This window comes from Hypanus sabinus, chromosome 2, assembly GCF_030144855.1.
Source record: "Hypanus sabinus isolate sHypSab1 chromosome 2, sHypSab1.hap1, whole genome shotgun sequence".
NCBI classification, from domain to species: Eukaryota; Metazoa; Chordata; class Chondrichthyes; order Myliobatiformes; family Dasyatidae; genus Hypanus; species Hypanus sabinus.
The window spans coordinates 200,271,075-200,289,123 of NC_082707.1; the positions used below are offsets into that span (position 1 = coordinate 200,271,075).

The 18,049-nt window shown below is 39.3% G+C and overlaps 1 protein-coding gene across 2 annotated transcripts in view; it reads right to left on the minus strand.

The window, feature by feature from the left end:
* Positions 1-321: 321 nt before the first annotated feature.
* The window catches only part of vrk1 (VRK serine/threonine kinase 1), an 83,954-nt gene continuing 66,226 nt past the window's right edge, over positions 322-18,049 (minus strand). For both annotated transcript variants that reach the window (XM_059962446.1, XM_059962451.1), the window contains exons 13-14: positions 1,343-1,436; positions 322-1,101 (exon numbers count right to left, since the gene is read on the minus strand). In XM_059962446.1, the coding sequence (XP_059818429.1) occupies positions 989-1,101; positions 1,343-1,436 (207 nt within the window). In that variant the 3' untranslated portion in view covers positions 322-988. The remainder of the gene's footprint in view (positions 1,102-1,342; positions 1,437-18,049) is intronic.

Genomic DNA, 18,049 nt, shown 5'->3' on the forward strand with positions numbered 1-18,049 from the left:
CATTGTTTTAGGAACAGCTTCTTCCCCTCTGCCATCAAATTTCTGAATGGACAATGGACATGGCCTTGGTGATTTTTTTTTCATTTTTCCTCTCTTTTTGCACTACTTATTTAATTTTTAAAATATTTTTCTGATTGTTTAGTTTATTTTAATATATATTGGAATATACTGCCGCTGCAAAACAACAGATTTCACCACTTATGCCAGTGATATTAAATCTCATTCTGATTCAGATGCCCAGAAATAAGTTTTTAGAATATCGAAGTGCACACAAACACATAAGTACACAATATAGTCTGACATAGACAACACTTTCATGGAAAATTCTTTATTTTGCTGAGAACATTTAATAAGCTCATTTTGCAAAAAGCTTTAAAACTATGCTATCCTTTCAAGTGATCAGAAAAAAAGTATAGAAATTTATGTCATTCAAGTAAGAAAACTGAAACTTGTCAGGGTTTACAATATTACAGTACACTTAAAACTAATAAGCACAATGTTAGCTCCAGGGTAAAAACCATAATAAGAGAACATATATTCTTCTGGATATACGACCAGGTATTTATACCACTGTAACAAATGTCCTGATAAATCATGAGCACGATCGCCTACTCCACAGTATAAAACACTAAATCCTGCACTATTCGCAAGTTCGCAACAGAACTTCTTTTCTCCCTCAAAAGAGGGTATAATTTTTCTCATTGCTTTCTACCATTTTACATGCTGTAATTTCATGATACTGCACAGCTCTTTGACTGAGGTGGCAGAAAAATGACAAAGTCTGCATTGTGTAAAAAGCAAAGTTTCAGTAGTTAACTTTTTAAATTTTCACAACAAAAATGTACAACATATAAAATCTAGTAAAAAATGAAAGATTCATCACCTTTTTTAAGCGATGAGAACTAAATTCAGAATAACTTCTTTCAAAATTGTCAGACTTGAACTAAATGCAAAGAATAAGCAAATTTCTTTTTCTGCATGTAACCATTTATTTAGATGTTTTTTTTCTACTAGGACTTGTCATGGCAAGCGGAGATGTCTGAGTACCTATTTCAACTGTCACTACCTTCTTCAAATTCTTTCGTGTTGTTGGCTTCTTGGCTGTAAAATAAATAGATATTGCACATTAATAAGCAAGTACACTTCATGATGAATGCCGCTTCATTATAAAGAGCAACAGTTTGGTAAAATGTAGCTGTACCTTATTTCTAGGAGACATCAACTGTTGCCAACACAGCTGTAAACTAAGCATGAGGTCAACAGAGTTGTCTTAGCTGATAGTTCAACATAAAAGCTACACTCTACAGTTCCTCATGTGATGGGTGATATGGAAAGCTCTTACCTTTTGGTGTTTTTCTTACTCTCTTTCCACTCATTAACTCTGAGTCTGAATTGTTGCCCTCAGGATCATCATTTGGTTTAGAAATACGACGTTTCTTTAAACAAAAAGTGAAAAATATTCAATTACTTTTGAGAATATTTTGGTGATCATTTTAAAATCAACTACTCAAGATTTAAATGAACAGTCCAAACAGCTTTCAGGAGTAGGTAACATACAATCCAGGATTTTATAAATAGTAAGCACATTACATATTTGAGTGGTGCATTGTGCACCTATAGAACAGGTTTTGTGATCAAAGATCAAAGTTCCAAGAAAATTTGTTAACAAAGTATATACTGTATGTCACCTGAAATTCATTTTCTTGTGGACATTCACAGTAAATATAAAGAAACACAATAGAACGAGGAGCACAAATTCGTTGAAAATCCCAAAGCAGAAAATTGCCCACACTCAACAAGCCATAAAGGTGTTTGCTATAGCAAATGCCCCAAAAATTTTATGTAATAAAGTGCTGCAATTATTATTAAAATTATTATTACTTATTCTAGCCCTACACTAACAAATATATAGTAGATGCCAGCATTTAATACAAATTAAAATAATAAATTTGAGGGTTTTTGGAATATTTTTGAAGAAATGTAAATTAAAACAAAATGGAGGTGACAACGATCTGGTTGGAAAATGTACTTTCACTGGTCTTCTCATTCTCATCTACTTGGATGTCATGAGCTCAGTTTCAACACCTAAATGGGAACACATTAACCAACCACATGCCCACTCAAAAGCAGAAGGCTTGGCCAATCTTCATTGGCTAGGCTTCATTAACATGCCACATGCTGACTTTCCAACCAAAAAGCTGACAAGGACAGGAAGAGCAACGATATTAAAAAAAAACTGTCAGTAGGAAGCTGTCACCAGGCACTCATGGGAGCCATGCCAAGTCTGTGCCTCAGGAGTACAGAGGCAGGCAAGGCCCAATATTTTTTTCTGGGACTTTCCTGGACCACCTGCCTTAAATGGATTTTCATTTAGCATATATTATTTAATCTTGCATTTTAAATACCAAACCGAATGAAAAACAAAAATTAATGCCTTTAGTCAACTGAGACAAAAGTGGAAATGAGAGCTTTTAAAATTACATTTTGATGAGTTTTCAGATGAAAGGTCATTGAGAGCCAACTCTACCACTCTTCGTGTGTTGATCTGCTGAGTGTTTCAAACATTTTCTGTTTTAAAAATACTTAAAATCCATGTTTCAAGCAATAGAACCAAGAAGCTTGCCTACGGATTAGATATTATAAAAACAAAATCCTTATAAATCAGAGCATAGCATTTTCTGGGAATTGGTAGAAAGATTAGTTTGTAAGTATCTGAGTTCTGAGGATCAAACTAATTATCTTTTATTCCAGTGGAGAAGATTGATTAAAAGTGCAGATGGACACTCTGGTAAGGCAAGGGTTAAAGATAACATCCAAGCAAGAATAACCAGAGGCAGTTGTAGTCAACCCAGACCTTTGAAGTGAGATCACCGAAGCTACCCTTGCTTACTGCAGACAAGATGGGGAGAATGACTACAGCAGTGTGAAATCAAACTAGATGAGTTTTACACCCAGAACATCACCTCCTATGAGAGGGGATGACCATTGAAGACCATAATAAAACTTCTACTTCATAGAAACAAGATTTGATTGCCATCAGCTGCATCGTGGCTTTCTATTAAAACCATGTCAAGTGAAAGGGAATGTTTGCCTGCAGTAATAGTTTTGCTGCCTTACACCAGTAAAAATAAGCTTTCTGATAAGAGTGAAAAAAACAATAAAATTAATAGCCTTTTAGAAAGTGTAAAGAAATCTGTGGAACTGAAATGTGGAAACAGTAGGAATGAACTGAGCAGTCACGATCAAAAATCGAATAATATTAACTAAGCTGTTCTTATTGAAAAACAAAAAAAAAATCTGAAATAAAAACAAAAAGTGCCGGAAAGACTCAGCAGCCAGGTCCCACCTGTGAAAAGAGAAACAAAGTTAGAGCTTCAGTCAATGACCCATTGTCAGATCTAAGAGAGAGAACAAATTGGTTTTAACCGTGGCATAGCATTTAATGTGATGTTATTACAGCTGGTATGTGTTCCCCCATGACACGCAAGGGTTTTCTCCCACAGTCCAAAGACGTACCAGTTAGTAGGTTGACTGGTCATTGTAAATTGTCCTGTGATTAGGCTAGGGCTGATTAGGTGGTTTGCTGGGCAGTGAGGTTCATTGGAAGGGCTTGTTCAATGCAGTATTTTAAATAAATTAAATACAGAATGGGTATGGCAGAGATGGATAGGACAAACTTGGTGAGGCCAGACTTGGTGTGAGGACAAATTTCAAATGAGATCGCCCAGCTGATCCTTTAATGGGTACAGTGAGAGTAAGAATTTGAATGAAACAGTTACAAAGAGAGCACACAAAGAAAGCAATGTAGTTTTCAAAATGCAAACGTGTAGTTCATGCCTAATGGATCAAGCTGTGTCAATGAGAGACAAACTCAACCAATATTACATCTTCAGTCAGAGCAAATATGCAATTATCTGAAATTGTAAAGTTTGATACTGAGTTTGAATACCTGCACTACAGACAGAAGATTAGGCACTGTTCCTCAAGCTTATATCAGGTCTTGTTAGAGTACTGCAAGGGACTGCAGACAGACAGGTCAAAGTAGAGGTAGTATGCAGATTTCAAGTGGCCAGTAACTTAGAGGTGAGAATAGACTGCATTTTAATTATCTACTCCAACCTGCATTTTGTTTCACTGTGGAATTATTAATGTCTTAAGATGGTGGGAAGGAAATGCAGCTCCAAGGGAAAATGGAAGTGGAAGTCGGTGGAGATGGAAGAACATACCAATGAGTCAAAGAAAATGGCCCCTTTGAAATACTGAAAAGTGAAGGGTGTGGTATGCATCTGTTAGAAGAATTTCCTTGAAGGTGATGGAAATGGTTAAGGAAATTGGATTGTCCACTTCATACTTCTTTCCCTTCCTTTTCCTTTTTCTACTTAATTTAACTATTTAGTGTACATATTACTTACTATGATTCACAGTTTATTTATTATCATGTATTGCATTGTATCTCAAGCTCACATTGCATCTTGTTAGAACAGCGCAAGAGACCGCAGGCAGACAGCTACTGGAAAGTTAACAAATGTCACACCATATGCTGGTGATATTAAATCTGATTCTGATTTTTAAGAGACTGTACCCTTCATACAAGTGAGAGACATGCTCTCTGCTTGTATATACATTTACAAGTGCTAAACATTAGAAGGAAAAGCAAAAGCCTAAATTCAGCAAGCATTTTAACAAGTTGAGAGTTACCTAAATAGAGCTTTTGACTAAACACTGTCTTTAGATTCCAAGACAAAGTGACATGGGCGCAAACATCCCATATGAAACTTAATCTAAATACAAAGAGTGGTTTTCAGAAAAAGCATTTAAGAGTGCATGAATAATTAGAAATATAAGTGCCTCCAGCTATAAAGGTGCTTAGTCTTGGATGAGGAATTTAGTTGAGGCAGATTTTCTGAAAGGTCTCAGAGCACAATTCCCAAGAGCCCTCTGCAGTCTAAACCAATGACATTCCCTCAGAAACCACATGAAGGTTAATCAAAATTCAAAGTAAATTTATTAGCAAAGTCACCATACACAACTCTGAGATTTGTTTTCTCACAGGTACACTCAGGAAATCTATGAGACATAGTAAAATCAGGGAAAGACCGCATCCAACAGGGTGAATAAACAGTCAACATGTAAAAGAGAAAAATTATGCCAATAAAAAGGAAATAGTAAAAATAAATAATCAATAAATATCATGAACGTGAGATGAAGACTCTTTGAGAGTGAGTCCACAGTCTGTGGGAACAGTCTGCAGCGAGCAAATTTGAGAGAAACTATCCCCACTGGTTCAGAGCTTTGAGTTACTAATGCACTAATAAACTGGTCTATCAGCCAAAGCCTGAATCATTCTGACTAGCTGAATTATTCCAAGAAAGACCATGGTCTCACTATAAACACAAGGAATTTTGCAGATGCTGGAAATCTTGAGCAGCACATACAGTATGCTGGAGGAACTCAGCAAGTCAGTCAGAATCTATGGAGAGGAATAAAGAGTTGATATTTTGGGTTAAGTTCCTTCATCAGAACTGGAAAGGGGGCAGACACCAAAATATTAAGGTGGGGGGGGGGGGAAGAGAAGAACATCAATTTCTCTAACTTCCAGTAACTTTCCACACCCTCCTTTCCTCTTTTTCCATTCCCCATTCTGGCTATCCTCTCACCCCTTCTCTTCTCACCTGCCCATCACCCCTCTTTGACTGCCTTCTTCCTTCCCTTTCCTCGTGAATCACTCTCCTTGCTTATTAGATTCCTTCTTCTTTAGGTCTTTACCTCTTGCTTCTCAGCTTCTTACTTCATTCCCCTTCCCACCCACACACATTTCCCCTCACCTTATTTTACCTATCACCTGCCAGCTTGTTTTCCTCTCCCTCTCTCTACCTTCTTAATTGGCTGTAAAATGCTTTGGGATATCCTGACATAAATAGCCATACAAATAAAATAAATAGATTTAGGATATTGCAGCCACAATGGGATAAATGTTTAATTTTATAAGCACATTCACAGTCAAAATCATTCAGTCTTTCCTAACCAGAAGGCCTGGATGAACCATGAGATCTGCAATCTGCTGAGGGCCAGATCAGTGCCAATTAGGCCTGGCGACCAAGTAGGATACAAGGGGTCCAGGTATAATCTCCAGAAAGCCATCTCACATGCAAAGTAGCAATTCTGGACCAAACTTGAAACACTGAAGGATGCTTAACAGTTGTGGCAGGATTTGAATGCTATCACCTCCTACAAAGTGAAACCAAGCAACATAGGTAACAACAAAGCCTCACTCCCAGATGAGCTCATTGCCTTATATGCTCACTTCGACTATGAAAACATGCAGCCACCTTCACACACTCCCACAGCCTCCCGATGGCCCTGTGATTTCAGTGTCTGAGGCTGTCAGAGCATCCTTCAGAAGGATGAACCCATGTAAAGCATCCAGCCCAGACAGGTATCTGGCCGGGTACTAAAGACCTGTGCTGATCAATTCGTTGGCGTGTTCACCGATACCCTTAGCCTCTTGCTTCGGAAGTTTGAGCTACCCACCTGCTTCAAGCAGATTCAGTTATACTGGTGCCCAAGAAATAATGTGGTAATCTGCCTCAATGACGACTATCTAGTAACAGTTACATCTAATGTGATAAAGTGCTTTGAGAGGTTGGTGATGAAATATATCAACTCCTGTTACAAAAGCAACTTGGATCTACTCCAGTTTGCTTACTGTCACAACAGGTAAACAGTGAATGCCATTTCATTGGCTCTTCACTCAATTATGGAGCATCTAGACAGTAAAGTTCCATGTATCAGAATGTTTTTCATTGATTAGAGCTCGGCAGGCAATACTATCATATCCACAAAACTAATCAATAATCTTTAAGTCCTGGGTCTCAACACCTCCTTGTGCAACTGGAAACTATTTCATCACTTGCAGATCCCAATCAGTTCAGACTGGCAACAATATTTCCACCCCAATCTCACTCAGCATAAGACTGTGTGCTTATCACCTGTTCTACTTGCTTTATGACCGAGGCTAAGCACAACTCCAATGTCATATTTAAGTTTACCAACACCACCACTATTGTTGACCAAATCAAGGTTGGTGACAAGTCAGCACATTGGAGGGAAATTGAAAATCTGGCTGAGTGGTACCACAACACCAACAACCACCTCCCTCTCAATGTCAGCAAGACTAGGCAGCTGATTATTGCCTTCAGGAAGAGGAAACTAAAGGTCCATGAGCTAGCTCTCATCGAGGGACCAGAGGTGGAAAGGGTCAGTAATTTTAAATTGCAAGGTGTTATCATTTCAGAGGATCTGCCCTAGGTCCAGCAAGTAAGTGCATCATGAAGAAAGCACAGTAGAGCCTTGACTTTGAGAAGTTTGCAAAAATTGAGCATGGGATCTAAAACTTCTATAGATGTGTGGTAGACAGTATTACTGGTTACATCACAGCCTGATTTACAAACACCAATGCCCTTGTACTTAAAAAGTAGTGAATACAGCCCAGACAATCACATGACAAGCCCTCTCCACTACTAAGCACACCTCTACAGAGTGCTGTCACAAGAAAGCAGCAATCATCATCAAGGATCCCCACCATCCAGGTCACGCTCTTTTCTCGCTGCTGAAATCAGGAAGGAAGTACAAAAGCCTCAGGACCCACCCCACCAAGTTCAGGAACCGTTATTACCCTTCAACCACCAGGCTCTTGAACCAGAGAGGGTAACTTCACTCACTCCATCACTGAATCGTTCCCAATGAAATGGACTCAATTTCAAAGACTCTTCACCTCATGTTCTCAATATTTAATTTTTCTCTTTCGTTTTGTATTTGCACTGTGGTCATTGTCCCCCTTTCGGGTGTGGTCCTTCATTGATTCTGTTGTGTTTCTTGTATTTACAGTAATCGGAGAGGGGAGAGTGCCTTATGATCGCTGGTGGGATCGCTCACTGCTGGAGAGGGAAAGGCTTACCTCTGTGCTTGAAGAATGTAACCTAAGTTTTCTGCATTTGGATAGGGACTTGAGTATAGACTTTTTTCCCCCCAGCCTTTTTAAAAAATATTTTGTGTTTTTTGCTCAATCTTGTTTTTTTTTGGTCTGCGGGGAGGGGGGGGGGAATTAGGGGTTGATATGCCTGTTCTGTTTTTGTATTTTTTTGTGCAGGGAGGAAGGATTTTGGGGTTGATGATATGCTGCATTTATTTTCTTTCTTGGTTTTGTGGCTATCTGGAGAAAAATTTCAGAGTTGTATACTTTGATAATAAATGAACCTTTAAACGGGAAGCTCACTATGAGATTCATCTGTAATCATTGAACTATAGTTCATTCAAGGAATCTCGGTATTAACTTGGTCACTGAATTTCATCCCTACTCAAATGAACTTTCATAATCTCATGAACATACCATAGTGAGAGATAATGGATATATTGGTCATGATCTTTCAAGAATCACTTGATTCTGGCATGGTCCCGGAGGACTGGAAGATTGCAAATGTCACTCCACTCTTTAAGGAAGAGGAAGACAAAAAGAGGAAATTATAGGCCAGTTAGTCTAACCTCAGTGGTTGGGAAAGTGTTGAAGTCTATTATTAAGGACAAGGTTTCAGAGTACTTGGAGACTAATGATAAAATAAGTCAAAGTCAGCATGGTTTCTGTGCAGGGAAATCCTGCCTGGCAAATCTATTAGAACTCTTTGAGGAAGTAACAAACCAGATGGACTAAGGAGAGGCAGTGGATGTCATTTGCTTAGATTTTCAGAAGGTGTCTCACATGAGGCTGCTTAAGAAGATAAGATCCTATGGTGTTACAGGAAGGATTTGGGATGCATTGAGGGGAATAAAGGGACCTCTTCTGGTCAGCTGCCAGTGACTTGTGGTGTTCCTTGAGGGTTAGATTTGGGACCACTACTTTCCACATTGTTTGTCAATGACACTGTCGTATCTGCCTCCACCACCGTCACCGGCAGCCCATTCCACGCAGTCACCACTCTGTGTAAAAAAACTTACCCCTGACATCTCCTCTGTACCTACTTCCAAGCAGCTTAAAACTGTGCCCTCTCGTGCTAGCCATTTTATCTCTGGGAAAAAGCCTCTGACTATCCACAAGATAAATGCCTCTCATCATCTTATATACCTCTATTAGGTCACCTCTCATCCTCCGTTACTCCAAGGACAAAAAGCCGAGTTCATTCAACCTGTTTGTAAAAGGCATGCTCCCCAATCCCCAGGCAACATCCTTGTAAATCTCTTCTGCACCCTTCACGAGGATAATTCTGGGAATGAAGGGGTTAACATATGAGGACCACTTGGCAGCTTTGGGTCTGTACTCACTGGAATTTAGAAGATTGCATGAGGTTTGCATTGAAACCTACTGAATGTTGAAAGGACTAGATAAGGTCCTTATGGAGAGAACGTTTCTTCTGGTAGGCACTAGAGGGCACAGTCTCAAAATTGAGAGGCAATCTTTTAGAACAGAAGAAAAGAGTAATGTTCTTAGCCAGAAAGTGCTGAATCTGAGGATTGCTTAGTCAGACTGCAGTGGAGGCCAAGTCTGTGGGTAAAGTGGAAGTTGATAGATTTCCGATTAGTTGGGGCATCAAGGGATATGATGAGAGGACGGGTGTATGGGGTTGAATGGGATCCGGGATAGCCATGTTGAAATGTCAGAGGGCTGAATGGACTAATTCTGCTTTGTCATACGGTCTTTTGGAATGATTCTTTCGAATTCTAAGCATTATAGCAGCATAAAATCAGACAATTCATCTCAACATCCCAAACCTAACTTTTCTGAAACTAAGCTATCAGTATTATTATTGTTAATGCACAACTTAATTCTGAAGTGTTTACAGCTAGTAGATGGTTTCAGCATACAAATTCCAGTGTTTTCAGAAACAGATGCCTTATACCATTAGCTGAGATTCAGAGAGGGGCAAGGAAAAGCATAAGGCATGGGAAGTAAATTTGATCTGAAGTCATATTTAAGGCAACAGATAGATTATGGACAATATGAAACTCCTGAATAATTAGTTAGCTTCTCTGTTTAAGATAAAAGTATGCTGAAGAGATCTTCATTATTTATCATCTGCTATTCTTATCAACATATACAAAGATGCTTGGAAATTTAAATATAAGGCGATTAGTTTCCACCTAGTCCACCTGACAATTTTATAACTATCAAAAGTAGCATGCCTTTTTGTATGTCTCATCCTAACCCCTCTGGAAAACTTTTCAGACGGTGAGGACAACATGAGTGAGGTTGATGTTCTGGAGCGTGTTGGAGTTGTTAAAATACATTAGGACGGAATATTCCCCAGGCTGCTCCACGAGGCGAGGTGAAGGAAGAGATTGCTGAGCCTCTGGCTAGGACCTTTACGTCCTTGTTGTCCATGGGAATAGTACCGGAGGATTGGAGGGAGGTGAATGTTGTCCCCTTGTTCAAAAAAGGTAGTAGGGAGAGTAGGGTAGTCCGGGTAATTATAGACCAGTGAGCCTTATGTCTGTGGTGGGAAAGCTGTTGGAAAAGATTCTTAGAGATAGAATCTATGGGCATTTAGAGAATCATGGATCAGGGACAGTCAGCATGGCTTTGTGAAGGGCAGATTGTGTCTAACAAGCCTGATAGAGTTCTTTAAGGAGGTGACCAGGTATATAGATGAGGGTAGTGCAGTGGATGAGATCTACATGGATTTTATTAAGGCATTTGACAAGGTACCAGATGGTAGGCTTATTCAGAAAGTCAGAAGGCATGGGATCCAGGTAAGTTTGGCCAGGTGGATTCAGAATTGGCTTGCCTGCAGAAGGCAGAGGGTCGTGGTGGAGGGAGTACATTCAGATTGGAGGGTTGTGACTAGTGGTGTCCCACAAGGATCTGTTCTGGGACCTCTACTTTTCATGATTTTTATTAACGACCTGGATGTGGGGGTAGAAGGGTGGGTTGGCAAGTTTGCAGACGACACAAAGGTTAATGGTGTTGTGGATAGTGTAGAGGATTGTCGAAGATTGCAGAGAGACATTGATAGGATGCAGAAGTGGACTGAGAAGTGGCAGATGGAGTTCAACCCGGAGAAGTGTGAGGTGGTACACTTTGGAAGGACAAACTCCAAAGCAGAGTACAAAGTAAATGGCAGGATACTTGGTAGTGTGGAGGAGCAGAGGGATCTGGGGGTACATGTCCACAGATCTTTGAAAGTTGCCTCACAGGTAGATAGGGTAGTTAAGAAAGTTTATGGAGTGTTAGCTTTCATAAGTTGAGGGATAGAGTTTAAGAGTCACGGGGTAATGATGCAGCTCTATAAAACTCTGGTTAGGCCACACTTGAAGTACTGTGTCCAGTTCTGGTCTCTTCACTATAGGAAGGATGTGGAAGCATTGGAAAGGGTACAGAGGAGATTTACCAGAATGCTGCCTGGTTTAGAGAGTATGGATTATGATCAGAGATTAAGGGAGCTAGGGCTTTACTCTCTGGAGAGAAGGAGAATGAGAGGAGACATGATATACAAGATATTAAGAGGAATAGATAGAGTGGACGGCCAGTGCCTCTTCCCCAGGGCACCACTGCTCAATACAAGAGGACATAGCTTTAAGGTAAGGGGAGGAAAGTTCAAGGGGGATATTAGAGGAAGGTTTCTCACTCAGAGAGTGGTTGGTGTGTGGAATGCACTGCCTGAGTCAGTGGTGGAGACAGATACACTAGTGAAATTTAAAAGACCACTAGACAGGTATATGGAGGAATTTAAGGTGGAGGGTTATATAGAGGCAGGGTTTAAGGGTCAGCACAACATTGTGGGCTGAATGGCCTGTACTGTGCTGTATTGTTCTATGTTCCTTCTTTCCAGAAGTGCTTTAAAATGTGGGCAAATTGTGTGTAGTTAAAAGCACAAAAAGGTCATATGACCAGAGACTGAAGTCTTCATTCCTGAAAGCTGACACGCACAACTAGAATAGAAAAATGTGAAATATTTCAAAAGTTAAATTCTTTTCCTACTCAAATCATTTAATGACCCTGTCCTCCTCAGTAACTGTCTGCCTAGAACACAGAGCAGATCAGCACAGGAACAGGCCTTGTAGCCCACAACGTTGTGCTGAACCAAATGAATTAGTAATCAAGTGGCCAACTAAACTAGACTAATCTCTTATGCCTACACAAAGTCCATATTATCTTCCCCTCAGCCTCTGCCACTCCTGAGAAAACAACCCAAAGTCTGTCCAGCCTCTCATTATAGAATGTGCCCTCTAATCCACACAGCATCCTGGTAAACCTTCCACAAAGCCTTGACACCTTTTCTATAATTGGGTGACTAAAAGTGCATGTGATATTCTGGATGTAGACTTGCCTACTTCAAACTCTGGGTACTGGGACAACTATACCTTCAGGTACTGAAATTAGCCACTGGGACTCTCTTCTCTTAAAACATCAAGTCAACCAAACCACTGCTGTTGCCCTCCACCCTCTCAGTGGAATGCACCTCCGTGAAACACTTAATGCTAGTTCCTGCATTTAATGGTACTACATTTGGAATAATTCACCCTCGAGTATGTCATAAAATTGTGATTTAATCACCACTGTTGCAAAACTAACATAATGGATGTGTCTCGAAGATACAAAATATAATTTATATAATATCTAAATTTATACCACTTTTATAATTTACTTCAAGCCAGAATGTTCAACAATGCAGTTCAAGTAATCAGCAAATATTTAGTAACTGCCTATAAGAAAATAATTACTGCTCATTTTAAAAGATAAATGCCATAGGAACCATAATATGCAAAAGACACATTTAAAGCAATGTCAATGCTTGTAGACACAGCCCAGACTACAGAGTTTAATTTACAGACAAATTCTTATTACAAAATAATAAACATACGGATGTCAGGCACTAATATATGCACATTTGAAATCTCTCCACAAGTAAAATAGTCTCAGGCATCAGAATAATTGTACAATAGAAATAGACACAAGAACAAGTCCACTATTTTTAAAGAGCCTTCTATTTGCTGTAACAGCTTTGGACTGCAGCCTAGATAAGCAGACAATAGAGGGGATAAAATTGCGATTTAAACTGCAGTTAGTCAAATGCTATGGCAGATCTTTGTTTAGCTAATTGTTTTCCCATAGCCAAATGGCAAGCTTAGTCAAGAACACTGTTGGTATTGTTTGGCCCAAGAAAAGAGTACTGCTAATTCTCGTTTGAACCAATTTTTGAGATTCCTCAATTCTCTTTCAAAACCTTGGATACTCTCCAGGGCATGGTGTATAGTATTTTATCATTTTATAATAACTCTGAACAAATTTTTAAATGGTTAGCAACAATTGGCTTAGACTCTAATCACTGCATTTATTTTTTCACATGCTGCTTAATACCACATTTCATTTCTGAGGTAACATACTTTCCAAGTGCTCGAGGGAAAAATAGGTTTGTATGGCCATTAGTGAAATTTGGCATTTCCTTCCCCCTTCCCCCTCCCCCTCCCTTTCTGAGGGCTTAAGGTGCAGCTTTGTACACAACCACCTTGGCCAATAGCTGCTAGATGTAATCAACAGGCCACAATGGCTCATCGCTGCAATGGCTTGTTTTACATTGAAAATGTAACAGCAGGTTGCTAAGAGTTTTCTTTTGGATACACAGTAATAAATCAACAGCTACAATTCTCAGCTACCAATGAGTACAGTGCATCTTTTCCCTTCATCTCTGCCTCATCATTACCATCTAAACCCTGCTGCGTTGAACAGATTGGTTTGATAATTACACACAATAACTGCAGTGGGCACGTAACCCTCAGCTGGCACAGGGCAGATCCTGAGCGGCAACTTCCATATGTAAACTACACTGATTAAGTGTATGAGGTACACCCTCCCCTGCCTGTCTGCAGCTCTGATTAGTAGCATTCAAGTGCTGACATTACCATATGTCAAAATCAGGATAGCAGGTCAGTAAAGAGTTATAAAAATTTCAAAGCACTATTTAATCGAACGCTCTATTCTACTTTAGAACAATTACAGTCCTAATCCAGTCCTGAATTCAAAACTATAATCTCAAGAGGCAAACCTTTAATCAGATTTCACACCACTTTGGAAATTCTCATTTTCACTTAATAGTTTTCTTCAGTTATCCTGCTCTCTTCATTCTCCTTAAACCAGTGCTGCTGTTGTGAAGTGTCATCAGCTCTTTGCACCTCACCCTCATGGTCATCTATCAGTTTGATCCAAGGTAGAGAGTGCTGACAGATTAGTTACAAGCAGATGAACTGTCAAAGCTACCAACTCCACCGCACTCAATGTACTTTTCAACAGAATTCGTCAGAAAGCTTATGGGAAGAGAAACTTCAGTTGATTTTTTTTCTGCACTGGCTGAGAGGCACAAAACTGACAAAATTATTTTGCACTTTGTCTCAAAATCCCAAACCACTTATGGTTTGACTCTACAGTCAAACATTGGAGCTTGAATGATTCTGCATTGCACAGAGCAGACCTTTCCTTTAATTGCTTCCACCAGGATTTCCACATCTTTCACTGAGAACCTCATGGCATGCTCCTCAGTGTCACTATCTTCTCTGCATTGCACGATTATACTTCCTGCAGTACATGTTCAGTGATGTTCGAGAAGCCCTGTCAAAGGCAGTAATCGCACTGTTTGGCTGCTGTTTGACATGAAACTGTAGTGCCGTGTCATTGCACTATTTGCCATGTTTCGTGTTTCAAACATCAAGCTGTAATTTTCAAATTCCAGAAAATGAGTATTGCAATGGAAAGGGTAACTCCATAACTAGTAGCTAGCATTAAAACAGCTGCTATATTTCAATGAGTTTTTTAAAAAAATCAGTATACAGTATCTAGGCCTTTATCTTCCATCATTTATTTTTCTTGGGCAAAAAATGTTGTATTTGACAGCTTACTAACTGCATAGTTGGTACTTCTTGCCCTGGCAATCAGTAGCTTGATATATATTCCAAAAAAACAGTCAGTTTGCTTGAACAGGTAGTTCTCTCACCACTGCATTGTTTTTGCAGTCCAGTGCGATACTTCAGAGCGCCATTTCCAGCACTGTGTATCATTGGAACACAGAAGATAATTTGAATTCAAGAAGTCACAAGTATTAAAAGACAGCATATAATCCCATTTTCAACATCAACAGCATTGTGTCTGTCCACCAACTGAAAAAAACTTGACCTAAACTTGTCAAATTGATTATTTCAGTGACCTTTTGGTTAGCCTGCCATTTCTCCTGCTTTGCCCTATACTATCTTGCTTCAAATACAGGTGTCCCCTGCTTTACGAAGGTTCGCTTTACGCTACTTCGATTTTACAAAAGACCTGGATTAATAACTCTTTTCGTCAACTGAAAGAAATCCGAAGAGGTTTTTCACTTTTATGAAAAAAGGCGCCTGCTTTAAACTTGTGTTTACCCTGAGAGAGACTACCATGACCGTGAAGCCTTGTGCAGACAGGTGTGTGTGCATGTGTGTACATGCTGATTTTTTTTCCTACAAATTGGCTTTGGCTAAGTCTTGCCAATTCTTATAAGTGAAACTACACTGTCCATACATTACTTCTACTTTATATAGGCTGTGTATTTATCATATCATTCCTGCTTTTACTACATATTAGTGTTATTTTAGGTTTTATGTGCTATTTAGTATGATTTGGTAGGTTATTTTTTTGGGTCTGGAAACGCTCAAAATTTTTCTCCATATAAATTAATGGTAATTGCTTCTTCGCTTTACACCATTTCGGCTTACGAAACATTTCATAGGAACGCGCTACTTTTGGATAGCAGGGGAAACCTGTAGTCTCATCCAGCACCTTAATCACATCTACATTGTCTCCTAATTCTTCATTGCCTGAAAATCTAACTCCTGCAAGAGGACCAAAACCTTGTCATGGTTTGGAGGCTTGCTTCAATCGCCCCGGAGATCTCTGCTGGCTGGAGTCAGGGCTTTATGCTTTGGCTCTTGGTAGGATCACCAATGCCAAATAGATCAAAGGGTAGAGATCAGACTACCGGTGACAGTCCACTTGGCCTTCACGTTCAGAGGTTCAGCTTATGGCCAACAACCCTGACTCGTAAAACAAAATTGTTACGGAATCAGCAAAGAAGAATCCTTTTACATCAAAGAGTGTGACACTATTCCTGAGACTACATCTGGGACTTGCATGACTGACAGATGTGAAAATCAAGAGGAAGCTACTGACATAATGAAGGAAGCCCTGAATACAATTAGAGATGGAAGACCTTCATTGCTACTCTAAATGCCAACAGCATAATGGGCAGTTAGTAAGAAAATCTACCTAGTTTCTAGGCTTAAATTCCTGCATGGCTTTACTGCAATCCCTATACTATTCATAAGTAGAGATGGTGCCAGTACCAAATGGAAGATGTAATCTGGTTGGTTTAGGAACCATGACCCTATAAAAACTAAATGCAAGTTCCTGCCCAATGGGTGCATCAAAAGAACACCTGTACTCTTGACACATATGCTGACAGAACTAGTCTGGGCAGTGCTCCATATGTAATGGCCAGCTGCTTCATTCATACTGACATAAGCAGCATATCATAAGCTTAAATGACAGTTTTTGTAATCCCTGTCCTCAGAACACCTTTATCAAATTATTTCAGTGGTTTCATTCTAAATGGAGAGCAAATCTTTGTCCAGCAAACCATTTTCTTTGAATCTTTGCTTAACCCATTTGGAAACAATCATGAACATTTCCAACATTCGCTTTCACAGTAATGTGACCAAAAAAATTAAAACTTACATAATGTGCTATGCTTCAATTTGTAGATTAGTTGCACAATCACTTACAGGATATTAAAGAATCTCCTTCACATTGAAACATAAATACATTTAAAATTAAGAAGCAAATTTCTAGCTCTGCACATCAGCAAGATTATACAATGAAAGAAAACACCACTTCGGCAACCTGCACCGCAACCAGTAGTTACTCAATAAGCAATGATTGCAAATTGCTATTATTTCACAAGAAAGGTAAGCAATCCTTATCCATGATACACTTGCTAGCCAGCAAGTCTTTACCTAGCTTCAAGAAGGAAACATACGAATATAAAGAGATCAGATAGAGAGTTCTACTTCAAAATGTTTCCTGCAAAGGGCTAACAACTAGATAATAGTCATAGAAAAGTACAGCATGGAAACAGACCCTTTCTCCCATCAAGCTTGTGCTGAACCATTTAAACTGCCTACTCCCATTAGCCTGCACCAAGATCATAGTTCCCTGTACCTATCCAAACTTTCCTTAAATGTTGAAATAAAAATCACATCCACCACTTGCGCTGGCAGGTCATTCCAGACTCTCATGATCCTATGAGTGATGAAGTTTCCCTTCAAATGTTCCCAATTGGTGCTCTCTGAGATAACGCCAAGTAATCTTTTATATTCATTCAATAGGCAGACAAAATTGGGCTAGTTATTTTTAATATTCATTAGAAAGTTTGCTGGTCCAAAGAATAATTGACTTACATTGACATTTTCCAATTTAGGAGCGTTCACTCATTAACGAACCCCACCACCTCACTACACTACTGAGCCTAGTTTCATTTTATGTACAGTGCCTTGTAAAAGTATTTAGCCCCAAACCTTTGTTCACAAAAATCTGATTTTGATCCATTTAACTGAGAATTTTTATTTGTGAATCATATGTCCTTTCTCACAGTACAGCCCAAAGGAAACAGGGAAAATTGTAAAGCATGAAAAAACTGAAATGTCAGCAGTTTGAAAATATTCATTCCTCTTTACTCAGTCAAGGCAAGTCAACTTTTATTGTCATTTCGACCATAACTGTTGGTACAGTGCATAGTAAAAATGAGACAACATTTTTCAGGACCATGGTGTTACATGACACAGTACAAAAAACTAGACTGAACTACATAATAAAATGAAAAACAACATAGAGAAAGCTACACTAGACCACAGACCTACACTGGACTGCATAAAGTGCACAAAAACAGTGCAGGCATTACAATAAATAATAAATAAGACAGTAGGGCAAGGTGTCAGTCCAGGCTTCGGGTATTGAGGAGTCTGATAGCTTGGGGAAAGAAATTGT